General features: G+C 42.7%; 1 protein-coding gene across 1 annotated transcript in view; it reads left to right on the top strand.

Annotated features, from left to right (window-relative positions):
* The window catches only part of LOC135902181 (uncharacterized), a 51989-nt gene that overhangs the window by 22144 nt on the left and 6396 nt on the right, over positions 1–23449 (top strand). The window contains exons 5-10 of the mRNA XM_065432140.1: positions 3880–3926; positions 10022–10158; positions 17204–17368; positions 18799–18909; positions 20475–20556; positions 22271–22326. Coding sequence (XP_065288212.1) covers positions 3880–3926; positions 10022–10158; positions 17204–17368; positions 18799–18909; positions 20475–20556; positions 22271–22326 — 598 coding nt within the window. The remainder of the gene's footprint in view (positions 1–3879; positions 3927–10021; positions 10159–17203; positions 17369–18798; positions 18910–20474; positions 20557–22270; positions 22327–23449) is intronic.

Genomic DNA, 23449 nt, shown 5'->3' with positions numbered 1-23449 from the left:
CGTTGCTTGAGACAACGTTAAAACAACCTATAAATCAGATCGAAACATTAGACAACCCAACAGAAGCTTCTGTGTCTTTACTCCTGCTGTCGTTTAAAAATTATTCTGCAGAGTCGGCCATAGCGCACATATTGAGTCGTTTCATCGAGGAAGCGTGAAGAGCACTGGCGGCTAGTTTTGAACATACCTGCAGTCGAAGTTTTATTTTTCCACTCTCTCCAATCTACCAAAGAGTGTCAAGCCTGAGCAATAGTTAAAGTTTAGTCGTCTTTTGAGCCGGTGAATGGCGTCGCTGGTAGAATAATTCCAAAGAAAATCTTTAAAAACGTGTCCCGTTAAGAAAAGAGTTAAAAGCGGCTCCGAAATGATAAAAAATTGCAATTTTATTAATCCTAATTAGGCGTCACACTCATCGGCATCATTTATCCAAGGATGGTGGCCTCCTTTCTCCGGCACAGGTCGCAGTGGAATTAACCGATTTTACTTTTGTTTTCGCATAGGTCTAGTACCAGACAACCTTCAGTTTTACGCTCAAACATGTACGACGTATTAATCACTTCTGAGGGAACATGATCCTCCATTGACTATCTTCGAAATGACTTGACACCAGGTTTTAATGGCATATGCCTTTAACTACTCAAAATAGCAAACCCTGCAGAGTTCCACAGTTTATCTGCCCTTTTTCAACATTCTATTGACGTGGTGTGTTCCGAATGATTGGAAATCAGCTCGCGTCATTCCATTGTGCAAATCCGGTAATCCATCTAAATTTTCCACTTACAGACCCATTTCATTAACCGGCAGGTATTGAAAACTTCACGAACATATAGTTTCATTCACTACCATGAATTTTCTAACAGAACATAACTTAATTTCGTCAACCAGGATGTATTTTTAAGAGTTGATCTGGCGAACCACAGCTATTCAAATTAATTACTGCCCTGCACCACACATTTTATTTTTTACGCAAAGTTGATGCGTATTTGTTGACATCGCGAAGGCTTCTGATAAAATGCGTCACTTGTGCCTAAATCGCGAATTGACTGGTCTCAACATAAATCCAAGGATTATTGCATAGATCGGCAGTTGCATTACCCAATGCCAATTATCTCATAAACGAACATGTGTATTTATTAAATCATGTTAAATCTGAGTACCATAGGATTCCTTGCTCGGGCCTACTTTGTTCTTATTTTATATTAATGATAATAATAGTAATCAGTGTTCCACTCTCAGACATGCTGCTGATTGCGTGAGTTATAGATAAATTACTAGTAATATGAATACTACCTAGCTAATGTGATTTACACAAGCCCAGTAAATGGTTTAACGCGTGGAAAAAAAATGGCCAGTCTTAGCTTGGTTAAGCCAAGAATGCGTTGCATATAGCGCGGTCTTTTTTTTTTTTTTTTTGAGGGCGAGGTATGGATGGATGGAATGGATGGATGGATGTTATGAGCGTCCCCTTTGGAACGGGGTGGTGGGTTGCGCCACCAAGCTCTTGCTACTATACTGCCTAATATTCTACCTAGGTTAAACAATGAAAAAAGGCACTACCACGCCCAAATTTTCTGATCCCCTATTGCAAACTGTGCTTTTGTACGTCTCCGTCTTTTGTCGTTTCTCTACTTTTCTTCCACCAATCCTCCAGTCGCCTCTTACTAATGTCTATTGCGGACATGTTTGCTTTACCACTGCTCCCTCTGAACCCAAGGGCTTCAAGGAGGCCAGTGGTGCCTAAATCGACCGCTGGGTAGACGTCTTCACATTCTAATAAAACATGCTCCGTAGTTTCCCTAGCTTTAGCGCAGCAAGCACATGCTTCTTTTTCCTTCTTATATCTCGCTTTATAGGTGCGTGTTCTAAGGCATCCTGATCTCGCTTCGAAAAGTAATGAGCTTCCCTTTGAGTTATCATAAATGGTTTCTTTCCTGATTTCGTTTTTTCCTCTTAAGTAGTTACTCATGGCAGGTTTCTTTCCCATTGCCGCCACCCATGAGATTAATTCAGCTTCTCTGACTTTCCGCTTGACCTTTGTTGTTATGTTGTCCACCCTACAGGCCGCATACTGGCTGGTAAGCTTCCTAGTTCTTTTCCTCCATTGTGAATCAATGTTTTTCCTGTACAGATAGCTGAACACTCTCCCAGCCCATTTACTTTCTTCCATATTCCTCAGCCGTTCTTCATACTCAATTTTACTGCGAGCTTCCCTCACTTCAAAACTAGTCCAGCCCATATCACCCTGCACAGCTTCATTTGTAGTCTTCCCGTGAGCGCACAATGCGAGGCGACCCACTGACCTTTGGTTCCCGTCGAGTCCTGATTGCACCCCTGATTTATAGCAAACAATCGCATTTCCAAAAGTAAGTCCTGGAACCATTACACCTTTCCACATACCTCGGAGGACCTCGTACCTATTGTATCCCCATAGCGCTCTGTGCTTCATTATGGCTGCATTTCTCTTCCCCTTTACTGTTATGGTTTTTTCCTGTGTTTCCATATATCCATTGCCTTCGTTTATCCATATACCAAGGTATTTATATTCTGTTACCCGAGGTATTTCTTGGCCCTGTATCTCCACTGTCTGTTCACTGCTTTCATTGAATACCATAACACCTGATTTTCTAACACTAAACTTCAAACCTAAATCGTTGCCTTCCTGTCCACAGATATTAGCCAGACGTTGCAAATCCGCAGGTGGGGAAGGGTTCCTCGGTCGCTTCTCGGAATCATGCGGTATCACGCGCCGGCGCAGCGCCCCTAGCGGGAGGAGCGGCAGTCAGGTGGTGGCTGCGACCACGCGCGACCGCGCGAGTTGGGGTCCAGCTTTTCCTCCGTGACGTCACGCGCCGGCGCAGCGCCCCTAGCGGGAGGAGCAGGAGTCAGGTGGTGGCTGCGGCCGCGCGCGACCGCGCGAGTTGGGGCCCAGCTTTTCCTCCGGCTGTCGTGACGTCACGTCACGTGGTTGCGCTCAAGGTCAATGGTGGCTGCCCGGCCGCGCCCAGGGGCTGAACTGAGCGATTGCAATATGCAACGCATAATATAAATTAACGTCGCTAAATCAAAAGCCGTTAAATTTACACCTATCCACATACAACTACACATTAACAATACCCCTTTAGTCTAAGTATGTACCGTAAAGAATCTGAATGTCAATTTGTCATCCAGTCTGACACGGAATACCCACGCAGACGCAATAGTTAGCAAGGCCAACAAGACATTGGGTTTCGTAAGGCGCAATTTGAATTCGGCTAAATCCGTACTTATACTTCGTACTTATACCACCTTAGTAGGCTCTAAAATTGAACACGCATACCTCATTTGGAATCCACACTCCTCGTTCAGTTTGTTTTCTTGTTTGGTGGACTATGTTAAGAAATTGTGCTGCCTTGTTTTCTTTGCTGTAGTGCACCCTCCATGTAACGCCTACCGAGATTTCAGGGCTTTGAGTAACTAGAAAGTGCAAAGAGGGGCTCGCCCGATTGAAGACGACAGCAATGTACGCGTCGTCTTCTTTCTATTTCATCAAAATATGTGTCTGCTTATTTCCCAGAAAGCATGAAGTCTCGCACACCCTGTTATAACCTGCATTTATCCTGTGCTAAAGGAGAGCTCTAAAATCAGACCTAAAAATAGCGTACAGTGAAACATTTAAAAATGGTCATGAGTGCCACAGCTCATACAACTATGAATTCATATTTCTAATTTCAAGCAACAAGAAAAAGAAAGGAAAGAAAAGGTTGAACCAATTTGTCATGTAGGTAACTGCCGCAGGATGTTTCAAAACATTTTATACACCCACTGCCTAATCAAATTAGCTGGAGACATGAGCTTGACGAAACAACCTGCCGTTTCATTTGCTGTTCATATCTGTTTCAGCTGAAGGAGCATGTGCCTAACGTTGATAAAAGTACTATTGTTTGCAAGTAAGTAAAATTTACATTCTGTTACTGACTTTGTTAATGTTCACGTTCTAGTGCCTTACTGGGTTTTCTATTCTTCCCGTATTTTCCTATTTTTCCGCCACTTCGTATTCCGTTTCTGCACTTTGTCTCTGTTGCACTACTTTTGTTACTAAACGTTTCTAGAGGTGCGCAAACAGCATTCTTTGATACCGAATTGAATACAAATCAAATAGTGTCAAATGTGAATCGAATCGAATAAAAACATTTTTCGAATAGTTCGCGAATAATGTACAACCTTCTGACTGAGAATTATTGCGACCGGGTATTCACAACAATGGTAAGTTTGTCATTACATTGCATATTATCAATCGTGCTTTGTTAAAGCACAAAGCGGGCAATAGGAAAAACTAAGAAAATTGATCGCAAACTTATCCTTTTTCGGAGCATACGCGGTGTTTTATTTGGGGTCAGGCATGAAATAGATGGTAGCTGGCCCATGCCGTCGTCCAACTTATCCACGCTGAGGACGTTGATGAAGGGAGAGACTGGTTCTCATCGAGAACGAGAAATATGGGTTTATTTACAGTATTTACATCAGAACCTTACAGTTCATCAGCCTAACATGACTGCAAGAGGAATGCCCCTGAGGAGCCGCCAACGGCTCCTTAAATATACTATGTCCTCCCCAGTTCCCTAGGTGAGGGAAAACGGCCTTTCAACCTGCTACCAATTCGGAGCGTTCAAATCATCGTAGCCAACCCGCCTTTGAGGGGGAGAGTTTACACACACTTACGCACAGGTTTCGTTGACCACGCTGAGGTGAGCGGGTTCTCGCAGGCGCGGTGCTTGACCCGAGCATGCGCCTCTTCATCCCAGTATTGACTTCGCAGACAATGGCCACCGCGTCTGTCCATGACTTCGAAGCCCCGTGAGACGGCTGCAAGACATCTACTCCCAGGATTTCCACCGCTTCTAACAAGCCGTGACGGCCACGGCGAATCAACTAACAATACTTGGTCCGCTGACCGCGTTTAGTCATAGCGGCGCCGAGGGGGTGTTGACGCGGCACATCATCGTCCCTACAAAACGAGTCACCGCCGCAGGTGGGGAAGGGTTGCTCGGTCGCTTCTCGGAAGCTCGCCACTTCCGCAGCTGCAGTTGGCAGGGAAAATTTTGTAGGTCGGCACCCTTGCAGGCCATTCGTAACAGCGGTCATGCGTTATCATATAAAGTATATAGAGGTAAAAGCGTGGCCCATTAATATATTTTCTACCTTCGCAACCAAACCAGGCATGCGCGTCGTCTGCGGTGATGGCAGAGTAAAAAAAAAACACTTTTTTTTCTAGTTCGAATAGTAATGGCATGATGTGCCACTATTGATTAAAGTATGTTGCAATGAAACCTGACGTAATATTATGAGAGGACACAGTTGCTGCGTTTATAAATAGTACCGAACAATATCAACTGCCGAATGCCATGTCTAAACAAGATTTTATTGCGAGTGATCGTGCTTAGATTTAAAAATTTTGCTGTCTGAGCGGCGTAGCGCGCTGTTGTATAATGCGACCATTGTGGAATAGGAGGCACATTTGTTTCAACTTCGTACTTGATCGTGTGTATTTACGGTGTAATGTATAAAAAGATATTCAAATTTACGAGTGGTCACTATTCAATTCAATGACCCAATGAAACGTTGTCTATTCTATTCGAGGACCGAATGGAATACAATAATTGATTCATTAGTCGAAAGTTTTCAATATTCGCACGCCCTTACAAAATTTCACTTATGTGGTGTATTCAAGTTTGGTGTTCAAGTTGCCTTATCTACATTATAACTTGCATAAATATATACAAATGATGCGGAGCTCCAATTAGTAATATCTATTTTAGTATCATTCCACTGACGCTGTTTTCTAGAATAATGCTGATAATCCGAGACACTACAGTAAGCTTTGTGGATTTTTCGTTTCATGTTGAAATCCGACAATCCGTACTAGGGATGCAAACTTTTCGGAAATCTAGAGAGCGAGGAAAAAAACCGTTCTTTAATATTCATTTTTCGGGAAATTTTTTGAATGTTGATCAAGATTGAAACGTCATTAAGATAGCTTGTCTGTTATATTCCAGCAATAAAAATGCAATAATTACGCAGAGAACGCGAAGACAAAGGAATGAATGCCTTTTTCTCATCTACAGGAGATTGCCAATCTAATAACTGCGAAAAAGTTCACTCATTGTATGAGTCGCTTTCACTGGACGCACTCGCATTTGAATTGGTCGAGGCTGCTTCCAAACTCAAATTTATGTACTTAGACGAGTTTTCGAACACGGTTATTTGTGAGTGTTGCGAAGCTTGTTAAGAACATTTCCAAACAAATACGAGTTTAGTTCACAACTGGCGCATGGTGAGCGTATCTGCAGCAGCCTGGAATCTATAGGTGTTAGCGGCTGATTAATGCAAAGGCTTTGCCACTTTGCTGACGGTTCCACGGGCTCGCAGCATCCCAGACGCTGTTGCTAGATCAAAACTCAGAGGGCGTCCTGTACTCCGCTGTTTCAACGTTACGCTAAATTTTCCAAATGGAACAGAAAGCAGATGACGAAGACACTTGAAAACTGTGCTGCTGGACTTTTTAAATTTCTTTTATTATATTTTTTTCGTTGTCTTCGTCGTTTCTAGGATCGTACAGGGCACAGCAGAAAATGTCTATTGCTTTGTGTGAAATTTTTTTTTCTCTGTGCTCAAAAAAAATCATTTTTTTCGATATTTCTCGCCATTTTTCCCGGCATTTACATCTCTACACCATACACTTTTGTAGGAGAACATATGAAATGCAGTGAAACTGTGTTACGCTATCATGCATTCTGCATGCGATCTTGTGGTAAATAAGAAATGTAAGTATACGTCACGACATGTGAGAAGCATGTTAAACAAAGTTATTATTATTTCTGTTCGTACGTAGTTGTTTTTATTGCTACTCTTCTAGCAAAATCAATCGCTCCTTGACAATGAAATTTCACAAAGGTGTATCCTTCCAGGGTGTGCTTGTTCTATAGCGCGTCTGGGTACACCATTTTCCTGTTTCATTAGAAATAAATCGGAAGTGTGTGGTCGTCTGCGACCAGTTGTGGTTATTCCAGATAAAAGAGAGTTGATTTTTCTCATGGATAGGTGGACGTTATGCCTATCCCATTTGAAAGAGGGTGGCAGCTGATGCCAGCAAGCTCGTTAACATTGGCACCCCCTTTCCAACACGTCGGTAGTCGTCATGTTCTTTACTTCGGTATCGTTGTATAGAGGAAAGGGGCCATTACCCCACCACGCATTTTTCGCGTGCGCAGATGGCCCCGTTGTTGCGCAACGCATGACGCAATCCGAGCCAAATAGGAGCTCGGCAGTAAGTTTGTCCAGAAATCGTCGCGTTTGAGAGAGTTCACTACGCCATAGCAGATATAATTTACCAAACTCAAACTTGTGTTCATCAGAGGTTATAAGACTTACTAATGTGCAATATGTTGCAAAAATTTCACACTTTTTCAACACGTGCAGCTTACGGAACTTCGATATCTGTTTTTAGTGAACAGTTATGGATTTGTAAAGTTTGTGCATCTATTTTTTAAGCTTACCAACTTTCGGCAATTTCTGTTAATATTTCAGTCACTTAAAAATCCTGCTTCTTATAGTCACTAGAATTTAACTTTAAACAAATTTCAAGCTCTAGCGGTTGTCTTATCACGTTTTACATGTACTTAAATAGGCAGAATCGGAGTTGGCCCCGAGCTGAAGCTTCTTAACTCCTTCTCATGTGCTTCAACACAAGCAAAGTCATCACATGCATGACAGCAGCATAGCATCTACATAATGTAAATACGCAATTTACACAACTTAGTAGGTATATTTATGTAACATCACACAACGTCAACGCATTTATCAATAACATAAGCATCTACATCAAATAAACCTACACGCCGACCGAGTCCCGCAGTGGTAACATCCGGATAACCTTTTAAATTCACTTCGTTATAGTCAATCCCGTCAAATTTAAACGTACCACAGGATAAAGGACCCTACCAGCAATTTTTAGCTCTTACAGCCCTAGATTAGCCGACTCCGTATCATGTGCTTGCAAGTTTTTTAATTGTATCATTGTAACCTTCGCCACCATGTTAAGGAGTTAAACTTCCCTTGGTACCCATCCTCTCACTAGCACACCACCGCGGTTATCTGCTTGCACATTCATAACTTTCCCAATAACTCCCATTCTTCACTCTAATCTCAACATGAAATCAATTATTATTGTTGCCCTCCATACAGCTGCATTGCAGTCTCTTAATATTATTCATCTGATTTTCCATTTCACCCCTGGTAACAGTCCCTATAGCATCGTCTGAGGCTTCTAGAAACTCGTCACCAAACAGCGCAACTAATTACGCATGACGTTCCAAATACTACTTTTCTTAAAAGCAGAACTTGTGCACCTTGAAGTGAAATCTTGCTTCTTTTTTTTTTAGTTTGAGTTCATTTCTTTAATCAGACGTAAATCATATGGTACATGAGGAATGCGCATTTGTGGTTGGGTATGACGGGAAAAGGCATAACACATAAATGCAGCTTGACGAGCGCCACCATTCCAGAAACAAAACAAAACAGCAAGCGCAGGCAGCAGAAAACAACGGTACATAAAAATACATATGTGGTCTTTCACAACAAAGAATGAATAATGCTATGTTCACACTACGGTCGTAACGCGCGTAACAGCTCTTTTGGCGTATCGAACGTAACGGCTGTAAAAAACGTTACGGCAGTTAAGCCGGCACCTTTGTTCACATTTACTGCTGCTTAAATTACGGCTTTTACAACAGGCCAATCAAATTTGGAGCTGCAGAATCGACGTCACCAGCGGTCCAATATGGCTCCTGCCAACATGCGAGCGCTGGCCGAGATCGAAGAAATTCACGCTCAAAACAAACTTATAGTCATGTATTCAATCGCCCAAAGACGACGAAGGCGACGCAGACCGATCCGACCCGCGGCGGAGGTGAAGCAGGCGTTAAGCGCTCCCCATACATAGGCCGATCCCTTTCCAAGCGCTGAGGCCCATGCATAATGGCCGAGCACCAGGCTGGGAGCGGCGCGCTTGTACCTATTTTACCGGGAAGTACGCGGCGGCCACCGGAAAGGCCATGGGTAGATACACATAAGCTAAGAAAAGCACGTAAATAAAAGTCACAGCCAAGCCAAGCAATACTTACGCAATAGTGGATAATTCTCAGAATTTCTGTAGCTTTTTTTAACACCTTGTTTGCCGGGCCTTTGTGAGCAGAACCGCCATTTCCATGCAAAGATGCTCGTTGATATTTATTTGGTCACTTGTGTCTAATCCAAGATGACTGGTGTTCAACTTAATTTTCCTTGCTGCAGACAACAGTTACTCTCGCACAGTTATAGAGAAGAACCTGGCGACCTCATTTGGTTTGTTTTTATCTTTGTACGATACACGATGAGCGATGGCAATGATTGTGGAACGCGAAAGCCGCTTAAGGAATCCTTTTGTGGCCTGATATTAGGGTAACTTTCACCATGCACTTACATTCCAACAAGAGAGTGAATACTGGTGGTTTAAGGAACAGTCATAATAACTTGTTAATCATGCTGGCAGTCGCAACGATCCAAGCACAATCTGACAGCTGGCCGTGCAGGCAAATCGAATTGCCCTTTATTTGCAACTGCACCTTCTTCACTAAACTGGGTCATGTTTGCTGGACAGATATAGCAAAGGCCAAAGTAAAATTGAAAATTTGTAAATAATCATGCACATGAAGATTATTCCCACATCTCAAATCTAAGAACTCACGTGATGTTCTTCCTATGTTATATTATTATGTTCATGCTTGCGCGCAAGTGTATTTCAATGTCATCAATGTATCGCACGTCATCGATTGACGCTGAATGGGGGTCGCAATGGATCGCTTGTTTGTTAATCATGTGCGGGGAGACACTAGGTGTACTACGTTCCCTGCACTAGGTGCAGGGAAACACTAGGAGCATTGTCGCGTCATTTCGACTTCTATGACCATAAAATGTGTTTAACTTCAGTACTTCTTACTTCTTTCAGTGGTACAGATGTTTCGTTTGATGTTTTTGTACAAGACAAAGAAGAGGAAGCCAAAGTATCAGACACCTTTAATAATTGCGACCAAGGTGGCAAATCTGATTGCAAGCTCGGCAAATTGACCTTCAAAAGCGGAACGGGTAAGAAACCATGGCTGTTTCAGGCACATATGGTGCTGCACGAAATTAACAAATGAAAATTTACTAAGTCTCGCTGATTTATTGATCAATTACGTACTGACTGAGATTGATTATACGTTCTAGTTCTAAACAATATATTGAGAAATGTCGCATACGGAAGTTTCAGGTTTACTCAGCTTCCTCGATTTCTTTAATGTACGTACACTGATAGCTTGTAGTCGGGCGGCTCGATTACAGCGAAGCTGTTAGTCTCTAGTTAGTCGGTGTTTCTCGTGGCCGCGTGCTCCCACATAAATGTGCGCTGATCCCAGAGAAAGTGCAAAGCGAGAAGCGTGCAGTGTCCTGCTTTTTAGAGGCGCCACATGATGTCATCAGTTCACATCATCACGACGTCACGTTTGACGTGATGACGTCATTGCATGACGTCATCAGGCAATATAGTCATGTGACGATGTCGTTATCACGCAACGTTTGGTTTCACGTGATGCCATCACGCCGCCTTTGGTGTGATGACATCCTCACAAGACGTGATGCCGTAATCACGTTACGTCATCATCTCAAACTTGAGGTCGCCCCTTGTCACATGGGTTTTGGTACCATCGAATATTAACGCTGTATTTTTCGCTTCATGGGCCATATAATGATTTCGCATTTATAAAGAATACAGCTTCGCTGAACATCAACTTTCGCAGAGCCGGGATGGTGAGTCAGTTTTTTTTCCTTCTCTGTCTCTCTAAGTTTTTTTTCATTTTTTGCAGCAGGAGCTGTGGAGTAACATTACAGATGACATAAAACATTGTCACCATAGTCGCTGCCTAATAACAAACATAATCACAATGCAGTAATGCGAACAATGAAATAAAATGTACAAACGAAGTCACCATTGACGATATTGAACATGCTATACGTTCACAAATAGCAAGACGCTGTAACATCGAAGAATGAAAAACTGACGAGGCGCTAGTGCGAAAAGCAGCACTGCGTCATGGGACAGTCGATGCGGTGCATGGAATGGTGCATGAGACAGTAAAGAACCAGCGCTGAGAGTAAATAAATTAAGTGATCCCAGGGGCAAAAACAAAGAACAGAAAACAGGAGAAAGCAAAAGCCGTGGTTTGCTAAAGCAGGCTGTTCGAACACTACTGCAAATGTCTTCCACGACAGACATTTCTTGATTAAGTGAGAGTGTCACTGTGCATAACAATGCAATAGCTATCAATTTTTTTGCTTCACATTTTGGGCAAAACTGCGGCCGTTTCTTTTTTCCCTCTTCTGTTGGCTAAGCTCCGACGCCTCGACCTGATAATGGACCATAATTTCTTGCTCAGAAGCAGAAACAGGCAGGTAAATGACACGCCTGATACAAATGCACTCAACACATTACCACTAGTGGTCCACGACAGTCATTTTTGTGCCCGATTCGAATGCGAATCAAACCATGCCAGAAGAAAATTGGATCAAATGGAATATTGAATGTTTTTCGAATAATTAACAGTAGTTTTCATAATTATATAAAGAGATGTTCACATCCTATATAGTATTCACACCGTTAGCATGTTTCTGTTATTTTTATTATTGAAAGCACAAATGGAACATTAAGAATGAACAGCCAGTTCTTTTCGCATACGCAGGAGCCTTCGCAGAGTGTCAATGATCGCTGTATAGCCGGTAATGTCTGACTTTTTGAGCGACACATAATCTCCTTCACTAGATGGGTTATCATGTTTTATGCCTATGCATTGTTACTATGACTGCGTGGGTGAAATATATCCTACCGCTGCTCCAATTTTATGATTGTGTAGAGGTGAAGTTTTGAAATATTCAAACGAAAAATACTTGTGTCTACGAATACTGGCTATTTGATTCGAAGACCTAATCGAATGAGACGCTTTTTTATCGTTATTAGAGAGTTCGTGAATATTCGCACACCCGTAAACAATACGTGATACCAATGTTTCTGCTTGGCTAACTACACAGCCTAGTGCAGAAAGCGCAGAGCGGCTACTGCGAACTCGACTACAAAGTGCGACGTAAAGGTAAATGCACAGGCGATGTTGCCCTTTAATTGATTGTATCACAACCTGTGAAGCACCTTTTTTCAAGAGATATCGCCAATTATCCATTCGAACATGTACAGAGAGGTTTCCCCGTTGAGGAAATACTACGTGCTGGATTCGGCATCAGCTTTAGAGCCCGATATCAGTTTTAAGGCTCAAGTCTCTAAACTTGCACACCACTGCACACAAGACTATCACAGTGGTAATTTTCTTCTCCAACAAGATTTCCGGAAGACATTTTTGTCGAGTAAGTACGTCTACAGCACGGTGCCTCGAAGGCACCTTTCTGTTCACACTATAAATGTCATGTGTGTACATTTAAAAGCTTTATTGCCAAGCCTAAGCAAATATGACTGTTTATTAAGCCAGAACCAACACAGTTTTCTAATCAGTATTTAAAAAAATTCCCAGTTTAATTCTCATTTATATTACTGCACCCTGGGAATGCTATACTGGGTAGAATGGAAGTGTTCTTAGAGTTCGCAAGCTTTAAAAAGGACAGTTATCTTATGGTAGCGGATATTGCCACGCATACCTATTTATATTTTCCGGTGACCGGTTTTCACCAGCTAACAAATGTTCAATGCTTTCGCCCAGCACAAGAGGCGCCTTTCTGTATCGAAATGTTCTCTAGTGTTATCGTTTATTCTATCTGTTGTTTATTTCGTCACCGAGCCTTGTGGGATCAGACTGCGTGTGCGACGAGAATAGCGGTGTACATTCGAGAACTTACGCGAGCTACAGCACTTTCGGTGGAAAGTTTAATGAGTCATGTTCAATAGCCGACGCGTCTGATCCGCGGATCATTTTTTTCGACGATTGATGAGTGTACTCGCCGCTATCGTTGTGCTATTACTTGTTTTCCTGGGCACAGGTTGGCCCAATAAACAGTTGGTTTCCTTACTTGCGTTGTGCCACTGTGGTTGTTCACCCCCACAACATGATAATATGAACCCTCACACCGCGTTCCTTTCTCGTGCACACATGGCAATGAAGTCAAGGAAAGCTTAGGGGTAATTAGCTGTACTTGAAATTGAAATGTAGAAAATTGAAATGGTAGAAATGCATTACGCATGCGTTGCACAACACATGCGTAATGCATAGGTGCTGAGTTCGCCTCCGGCCAGCAACAAGTTATTTTTTCGCCCACTTTCATTTTCCCTTTTCTTCAATATTTCCTCCATTTCAATTTCAATTTTTGTGCTCGTTATGAGAAGGAAAGACTTGCATAGACAATAGCAACCACACTGAATGAGTTATGCAGTAAAGACATCGGCACCCTGGTATGGTGCACTTGAATAGGGCAGCGTGCAGTCAGTGAGCGAAAACGTGGCTTTTTTTCTTTCTTTTTTTCCCTAACAAGCTTTTGTTTTTATTTTGCCTAATGTCCCACCTATGCTTTTTTACAAAAAAAAAAACACATAGAATTCCTAACATGTATCAAGCTTTCCGAGCCACTACTGGAAGCTCTGTTTTTGTACGCCTGCGATGTTTGCGGTCTCCTTACTTCTCTGCCAACAAACCTCCGATCACCTCTTACTAATCTGTATTGCGCACAACCTTGATTTGCCCCTGCTCTCGCTGAACCCAAGGACTTCAGTGAGGCCAAAGGTGCCTAAATTGACCGCTGGGCAGATATCTTCGCATTATAATAAAACATGCAGTATCGTTTCCCTAGCTTTACCGTAGCAAGCACATGCTTCTTCTTTCTTCTTGTATCTCGCTTCATAAGTGCGTATTCTAAAGCATCCTGATCTGGTTTCGAAAAGTAAAGAGCTTCCCTTTGAGCTATCATAAATTGTTTCTTTCCTGATTTCGTTTTTTTATTCTTAAGTAGTTACTCATAGCAGGTTTATTTTCCATAGCTGCCACCCGTGAGATTGTCTCAGGCTTTGATTTTCGCTTGACGTTCTTTGTTGCCATGTTGCGCACCGTACGGGGCACATACTTGCTGGTAAGCTTCCTAGTTCATTTTCTTCACTGTGAATCAATGTTTTACAGTGAAGCTGTTAAGGGCTACTTTCCCCACTATAGTGTCCGCGTATAAAAAAAAATTCCAAAGATTGTGTAATGCCCAGCCGACCCGCGCCGGAGGTGAAGCAGGCGTTAAGCACTCCCCATACGTGGGCCGATCCCGGAAATAGTGAAATGCCAGGCCAACCAGCGGCGGCGGTGAAGTTCCCCATTAAAGGGTCCACGTACACAGCTTCGCTGATCATCCTTCTTCACAGAGTGGAAGGGCACTGAGTTTTTTTTTTCCTGTATAAATATCTGAGCACTTTCATAGCCCATTTACTTTCTTCCATATTCCTGAGTCGTTCTTCATAATCACTTTTACTCTGAGCTGCCCTCGCTTTCGAACTAGTCCAGCCCATATCCCCCTGCACAGCTTCATTTGTAGTCTTCTGTAAGCGCCCAATGTGAGGCGTCCCACTGACTTTTGGTTGCGATCGAGTCCTGCTTGTACACCTGACTTCAAGCAAACAACCATATTTCCAAGTGTAAGTACTGGAAGAATTACACCTTTCCACATATCCCGGAGCACCTCGCACCTATTCTATCCTCCTAGCGTTCTGCGTTTCATTATGGCCACTTTTTCTTCCCCTTTGCTATTGTTTTTTCCTGTGCTTCCGTTTATCTATTGCCTTCGTTTATTCATAGACCAAGATATCTGTATTCAATTACCCGCACCATTTCCTGGCCCTGTATTGACACTGTCTGTTCACTGTTTTCATTTAATACTATAGCACCGCATTTTAACGCTACATTTCAGACCTAAATTATCACCTTTTTGTTCACAGATATTAGCCAGACGTTGCATATAACTATACTTGTTAGCTAGCAACACAGTTTCGTCCGCATAAAACAAGCCTGGATGCTGCTGCTCTACTATTCCACCCTGCCGCCTGTTTATATGAGATATTAAACCCTAATATTGCTTTCCTCTAGCGCCCTTTTCATCGTTACCATGTACATCATAAACGCTCCGGTCTACTATAGTGTCATCTATCTCTGAAGCCTAAATTATTGCTGGCAGACGAAGACATAATGGTACACCACAGGGCCTCCGGGATCAGCAGTTATTGTTTTCGCGGAGGTCATGCACGTCCGTGCGGAGATCGCCGATTGTTTACTACGGTTTTTCCTGCCATGTTCGCACATGTTTTTATGTACACGGCAAGCGCTGGGTTTGTGAAAGGCGTTTTTTTTTTTTCTGTTCGTGCAATGAGGCTCTTCCGCAACGATCAGAACAACTCCAGGCTCCTTCAGAGAGAACAGTGGCTGTAGTCTTGCCCCTGGGAACCGTTTTGCGGAGCGAAATAGCCAAGCCATGGTAACTGCATTCGTCGCATAGCATTAATTTGTTTTCTTCATTGAAACCCGACGATAGCATTTCTGGCTCATGTAACACAAGAGGAATCCCATGCAACCCACTAAGCACTGTGCAGGTGCCTCTTCCGGACTTCGCATCCTCGTGTGCTTAGAAATACTTTGATAAGAAAAACAAACGCGTGCTTACCGAACAGAACGAGCACACCAGTGTTTGTTTGTCTTCTGCAACCGAAACGCTGAGCAGACGATCAGGAACACTGCATGATCTGTGGTTGGAAATGTGCAAGCTTGGACGGCGTCATTGATGCACCGTAACAGTTTGTATTATTTTTATTGCAATAACAATCATATGGACATTCCAGGCGCATTTACGCCGCCATGGTCGTTGTCGTCGTCGCTGTGATGTTCTGTATAAAGTTTAAAGGCGATAAAATTCTCGCCGCGCGCCGTATGCTGTATGTGCGAGTGAAAGCGTACAAAGGTGATCCGGTGATCGCAGCTCTATCTCGAGCACGCAACGGCGAAAGCGGGGAGGAAGAGCGCCGCCTTCCGTCGAGCGCAAGCCTTCGTGGGAAGGGGGGGGGGGAGGGGTGGCGTTCTACTCCGGGCGGCCTCGCGTGCCCGGCCTGCCAATGCATATTGAAAGCCATCTGAGACAGGTAGAGAATCCGCGCAGCGCTGTGTCATCGCGCTTAATTCGCGTAAATGCGAGCGGCTGCAGGAAGGTCAAATCGCTCGCTGCTGCTGCCGCGTTTTCTCACTGCAGCGTTTCGGCAGCGAGTTTCCGCGGTCATCGGGTGAGATGTGTTCGCGTTTGCTTGTGCGTGCGTTACACCATACTCGTTAAATTAGTTAGTATACCTATGTTTGCAAGTTTATACGGCCAATGAAAATACTATCCTCTCTTTGTATAGCTGTCCACTAATTTGCTATTGCAATCAACGCTTCGCCTTTCTTGCGAAACTGCGACTTTTTTTGCTAATAATAATAATTTCAATTGTATTATGAGAGCGGTTTAGTTTGTGAATGCAGGAAGTTTTTCACAACATATTTAAATTTCGCGTGCTGGGCACGTCGGCATATCGCAGCGCGCGTCTGGTGGCGTCATTGCAGAGGCGTCCTCGGTTCTCCCATTGTTTTGATATACCGGCGGTACACTGCCACATTCCAGTATACCATTACCCTGGTCATTAGTAAAAGAAAAACTTATTTCATCTGTTCGTATAATTTTTATGTAACTGCTCATGATTGGTTTGTATAATTGTTTTGTAGCTGCTCATATGTTTTTATATCTGATCTGTAAAACGAATTGACGTGTAACTGCTTCTCTTTGAAAAGCTAGAGCTTAGCCAAGCCCCGTAGGTGCACATTTTTACTCTGGTCACTAATTTTTGTTGCAGCATTGTATTATTTATGGAAGAAATGAATTATGCGATTCACTGACTAGTTCCCTGATAAGTGACTTTTATTTCCATCGTGATGTGACCGAGTGAAAAGTAAACATCTACGAACGCTTGCTTCTCCTCCCTTACTCCTCTTAATGACAAATGAAATGGTGGTGAGACACTAACTTTCCATGATTCAAGTGGTGTACTCTAGTATAGGCACTTCTATACCCTTCTTGAGCAAGAAGTAATATACTCATTTTGTTTCAGTCAACCCTGCAATGCAGTGTAACGACTTGAAGGCTGTTGCCGAGGACTTCGGCATGAAATGCAACGAGGATGAAAAGAACGGTACCACGTTTTCCTGTGATGGTGCTAAAACCCAGGCCATAGGATCGGCAACACTAGACGGGATGCCCTTCGAGATTTGCAAGCGTAAGTATTGTTTAGGCAAAGAAATTTCGGTTTCTTGCTGTGACTACACTATTCGCAAGAGGTAGCCATCACTTTTCACTGGAAGGCTTTAGCATAACTGCTCCCTTAACCAAACCGCTAACAGATTTCTAAAGACGACACCATACCTAGCTGGTTAATGATTCACAACAGCGCCCAACAGGGTTTGCTGGTACATATTTACCCCAGGGAAAACTTATATAAGGAACGTTATCTCTGATAGCGCCAGATGATCCCTAGGTACCCATTGGCAGAGCCCGTCACATCGCTCAGTGCCTAGCCCATACTGGAACATAAATGCAGCAAAATGACTGACCAAGGTGTCGGCTACCACGCAACAAACCATGTGGTCAAAGCAATTGGTCTTACATCGAGCATCGCGATGGCATGAGCGTTTCTTCTGCGACTCCTCAAACTCATTCGAGAGCTGTGATAACAAGCATCTGCGAACCCGCTGCCTATTCAAGGTCCGATGATACCACTCCTTCAGCAGGAACAGTAACAAAGAAAATGTCATCTTTCATTGCAATATACCTGTGTTTGTGTCTCTGGAAAGCCCAGGCACAAAAGCTGACCTGATGCTCCTCTTCCCAATTGTTCAGTCTTATGAAGTGCAAAGAACCGTTCAGTTGAGTTATGTATAGAATTTCACAAACAATTACAAGTAAGTAGGCCTTTTTTGAACCACATCGCAAAGCTCCAATAAACATATAATAGACCATTTTCAGAATGCAGATAAACATTCTGAGCGAGTTAATATATGTTCGACTTTTAATTTCTGCCCTTTTATAACCGGCTTCATACTTTGAACTACAATGTTGTCTGTGAGACAAGCCAGAAAATAAATTGCTTTTCTGTGCTTAATGCTAGTGTCCGAAACTCTTACACTGAATAATTGACACATTCACTTGTACGGCGTCCGCTACGTGCATGTGCACGCACACACGCACACATGATTATGCGTTTTGAGGCATATAGCTCACTGAACTAATAAGGTACCAAGAAGGCATCCAGAGGATACTGTTTAATGGCGAAGTGCCCTTTGCCTAAGGACACTTTAACTATATTTTCTCACTTTAGCTCACCTGGCCCAAAGCATGCAGCATGGACATGTAGCTCTATCTGGCTAACAACAGCACTTTGATTCCAACTCTAACAAGGTCCGCCAAGGTGGGATATTACAGAAATTTCAGGTTTAGCGCTTAAACGTATTATGGGTATGAAGAGCAAGAAGCCACAAATCGCTACTCTAACCAGATGTTTGCCGTGACCTAAAGTACAATAATTTGTCAGCAATTTGGAAGTGTACACCAAAAGTGATTTAAACACAGGAATATGTAAAGACCTTTAATTAAAGAATAAGAGAATAGAAATGCAATGCGCATATTTTAAAATATCTTGCACGGTTACAGCACGACCATGCAACGAGACCTGCCAAGGTGATGAGCGAAAGCATTGCGTACTCGAATCGTGTGTCTGCAAGCCACAGTTCAAGCATGACCTGGAAACTGGACAGTGCAAAAGTGAGTTTTGTTTACATACAAAATGCTATATTCTATTTACAAGTATTATTTTACCGCACAATTGACAACGACGCCAGAACTACGCAGACACGCACCATGTTGGGCCTACTTGTCGTGTATTTTAAATTTAGTTCTGTACTCCTAAGTTCTAAATTATTCAGATGTTGGCGTTGTTTCACTGCTGCATTTCTCTGGTGATGGTAACCTCTCTGTGCAGTAGAAACCTGTTGATACGTTTTTTTTTAGTACCATGGAAAAAAATGTGTCATCCAACAAAGTGTGAGACACAATAACACTTGTGGCAGGGCTTCGGATGAGACAAACGTAAATGCGCAGATTTCATGCACGGCCGGAATTGATGTTATGCGGATAATTTCGCAGATACGTGGCTATCCAGCATTGTTTGCGATTCTGAAAACCGTTCCCAGATAAACCAACGTTTGTCTAAATTGAGAAGCTGTCTGTGTGTGGGTCGCGAGCGTACGTGCGTGTGACGACCAACAGCAGCACGACGACGACCACGTCGAAGACGATCGTATGGCAGCAAAACTACATCTACGCTGCCCGTTCGACATAGCCTACATGAGGATTGTTGGTTTCTGCATGGGTAGTGCATGAGCATAAGCGAGAGAAAGATTAATTGTGACGTCATCAGCAACTACGTGTTTTACAGTCGTGTGTACCTTATGTCTTGTGGTGCATGGTAAAACAACGATGGCATTTGAACTCCAACGAAGAGTTGTTAAAACATGATTAACTTGGGCAATCAAGAAGTTGGTAAAACGTCACATAGTTTCTAAGCAGCATAAACTGGTACAAAAAAAGTGCTGGGGAAAGTGGGCCGGTCCTGGAGGTAGTCATGTCTTAAAAACGGTGCCTCAAAGCAAGAACTGCCACAAGAAACGAAGGCAAGAACGTGACACGTGGCGCAAGTGCCTACTATTTCTAACATCTAGAGCGCTATAACGTAAAGTGATTCCAAACTTTTCTATTCCAATTCTGCTATCAGCCCTCAAGGATTGGTCGAGAAATGTTCGGGCCATCCTCAACTTCACCTGCCAGTGGCAGTTGGCTTACTAACTGAATTTACAAGCATGGTGTCAGCACGCGCAAGAAAACATGAACACATCACACTCTATGATCGCGGACACTCGCTGTCAAAACGCTGGTGTGCGGCAGCACACCAGCGTTTTGCGCAGCAGCAGCAGCGAGCGAAGTGACCTTCGTGCGGTTTATCGCTTCAACGCAAGAGCGACGGGAACACAGAAGGCACAAAGGTATGAGCCGTTTGCAGATCCCTTCCAAGATAGGGCGCGAGCGACCGCGCGCAGCCGTGCAAAGCACGCACTTGGCGAAGTCGATCGAGGCCGCCCTCCCGCGCTGCCTGCCCGCCTTCCGCCATATGTGGCGCGCGAGATTTAGCCGCGATCGCCAGTTCCATTTGCGCCGCCCGGTCGCGAAATGCGCAGTCGTTGCCGAAGCACACGTAATCAGTCTTATGTCTCCGCCGATCCTTTTGTCTTTTTTTTTGTGAAATAAAATAACTGGACTTAAATTTTGCACAGATATATGCGAAGCCATCCCGAACCTCTGCCATCGAGATGCCACGTGTGAACCCGGTGTAAACTACCAAAACTTCTACTGCAGGTGAGTAGGGCCATGTTTCATTAGGCTGTTTGGAAAACAGTCGTTTATTTCATCAATTAGTTGTGACAATAAGAGGGATGTGGGGCGGAAATGACTCTAAAATTCATGAGTCGCCAAGCACTACCATTAAAGGCCCATACAGCGAAATTTTGGTTCTCGTAAGAAGCTTCGCTTCAGACAGTGTGCATGCAAAACAGCCTCCGTGCAAAATCTCACGCTTGATATACGAGCAGATATGTGACAAAAGTGTCACAAAATTAGAAGCATTTCATAACGAATTTTTTTTAAAGATGCCGCATTTCCGTTCTCTGGAAGTTATGGATGATTAACACGAACCTCCACGGCATTACCTCCGAGATTAGCCGTTGCCGGCGACTTCCTACGACAGGCAGGAAAATACTACACATCTGCATATACTGCACATGTATAAAAAATGTAGCCTAAGCGAAGTTTCGTTGCAGTTGTCCTTTAGGAAAGCACTTGCCTTTCACTATAACTAATCCTGTCTATTGAACATCACTTCCCTTACCCAGTTCTCGTCTTATTCTTTTGTGCCTGATAAGGCTCCTCGCTCTTGGGAAACTGGAAGCTATGTAAATCTTGCCCAAGACTACAGTTGTTGCCAAGACCACGGTCGCTCGATTGTGCACTATCTGGATCGAGCGGCCGAACCCAGACGACCAGTCCCTGCAAGAGTTTGCCTTTGTGCTAGTAAAGACATGGTTTTTAGAATGAAAACAGCATCAAAAATGGACCACGAAATACACACACCACGCTCACTTGCAACTGAAGATTTATTTTTTGTGCTGTAAAATATATACATAGATAAAAGTGGCATTACAGAGCTATGTGCAAAACAAATTTTCAATCGCCGGTCAACATAAGTCAGGTTTATTTTGTACACTGCACAATATATACGGTAAAAAGATGGGTGTAAAAGGTTGTACACAAAAGAAATCTTCAATGGCAGGTCAGAGCTGTGTCTGTCTCTCTTTGTAGTACCAGTATTTTTTTTTTTTACAAGTACACGTTCTCTTGTTGAAAATGAATACAGTTGGAGGCTTCCCTCGTTTGCCCACTGGTGAACACTGCCGTCAATGCAGTATATTAGGACAGCGTAAGAAATCGTAAGCTTAGTTCTGCAAAATAAACTTTTTATGAGCCTGCGAAAACAGAAACTTAAAATTGGCATCAATTTTTTTCCGCTTGTTGCACACTCTTTGATTTCGGATTTCCTCAATTCTGGTACTGCATCTACTAAAGAAATTACGCAATATATTCTAAAATCGTTTGGCTCCTATAGCCATCCTATGAGTGGAAACGCTTTCTCTTTGCCACTGCTACGGCATATTCAGGGTTCTTCAGCTGAACTCATGAGCAGCTAGCATCATCAGCAGCAGTCTCATGGTCGCACACAACACAGCAAGTCAGAACGTCCATAAAATTCAAGCTGTAATTGTATTTTTGTAGTGTGCACCAGCATCTGTTTCCTATGATGGGATAAAATTTCAACTTTGTAATCTTACAACAAACAACAGTTTATTGCTACGAATACCTTATATGGCATTTGCTTTATAGGGCGCCTCCGTGAAGTTCCGTCTTTGCTCAATGGACCAGTTTATAACTTAGATTTGACATTCTCTGCGCCCATTTGCTTATCCGTCATTATACCGCTCCTGCAAACATCACTGCACCTAAACACTAATATTTGCAGGTGCCCTGATAAGCGAACAGGACCACAGTGTCAACGTGAGAACAAGCCTTTGCAATGTAAGTATCCATATTAACTAAAAATCTTTTTCCAATGAAGCAAATTGTAAATTTGTTTCACAAAGCCTCAAATCCATTTGAGCAAGTAATTTGTGAGGTTTACATAGTACAGATTTATCTGCCAAACCTTTATATTCTTTTTATGAGAATTTTCAATGATGAAGTGAACAGAAGTGGTTGCAAGATGGTTAAAACTGGCCTAATGTCATTTACTGTACACTAGGGCCACCATTATTCCGTCTTGTCGTTATTTATTTATTTATTTATTTATTTATTTATTTATTTATTTATTTATTTATTTATTTATTTATTTATTTATTTATTTATTTGTACTATCGGTCTGACGTGGGACTAAGATTCGATGCTAGGATGCATGATATAGACAAACGACTCAAATGACATGATGATAAAATAATAAGTAATAAACACATGAGTAAATGACAACTCCTCATTTAGGTGCTACGAACGAAATATTCAATCACACAATTATTACAAGTTTACGGAATATACATACTAAATGCAAATACATATTATTCACAATAGCCATGGCAACAAATGAATAGGTAACGAATCTGTAAACCATACCTGCATATTTAACCACTATGAACGGAATATTCAGTTACCCATTCAAAATATCTCCGTGAAAAGGCACCAGTTATACTACGGTGTAGATAAAGTGCGTGTGCAAAATAATTATTGACTGTAATTAACCTGTATTAACACAAAAATCAAGAACCAAGGAGGAGAGCACATACTGGTCCCCCGCCGTGACAACGAGTTCTAGAAGTTTGTTCCAGTCACGTGCCAATCTGAGAAAAAAAACATACCTAAGGCAGTCTCTCGAAAATCATTGTTCCTCTACAAATGTGCAGCGTTCACAGATTTTTTTTTAATTCTTGGTCTCGATTGGCTTACATATTTTAATTTGTCAACAAAAACTAAATCATTAATCATTTTGTAAAATAGCTAGGTTAAGCCATTTCTGCTTCCTTCTTGATTCTTGTAGCGGCTCATTTGCTGTGATATAAAGCGGAGATACTGAAATGTCCACACTGTAATACCAGTACCCAAGCCGAGGAGCACGCCGCTCTGCATTTATAATTTTGATACAAGGGTCTTGGAG

The sequence above is a fragment of the Dermacentor albipictus genome, chromosome 4, assembly GCF_038994185.2.
Source record: "Dermacentor albipictus isolate Rhodes 1998 colony chromosome 4, USDA_Dalb.pri_finalv2, whole genome shotgun sequence".
NCBI classification, from domain to species: domain Eukaryota; kingdom Metazoa; phylum Arthropoda; class Arachnida; order Ixodida; family Ixodidae; genus Dermacentor; species Dermacentor albipictus.
The sequence above is the reverse complement of the archived record's forward strand: the minus strand, read 5'-3'. Positions and strand labels throughout refer to the sequence as shown.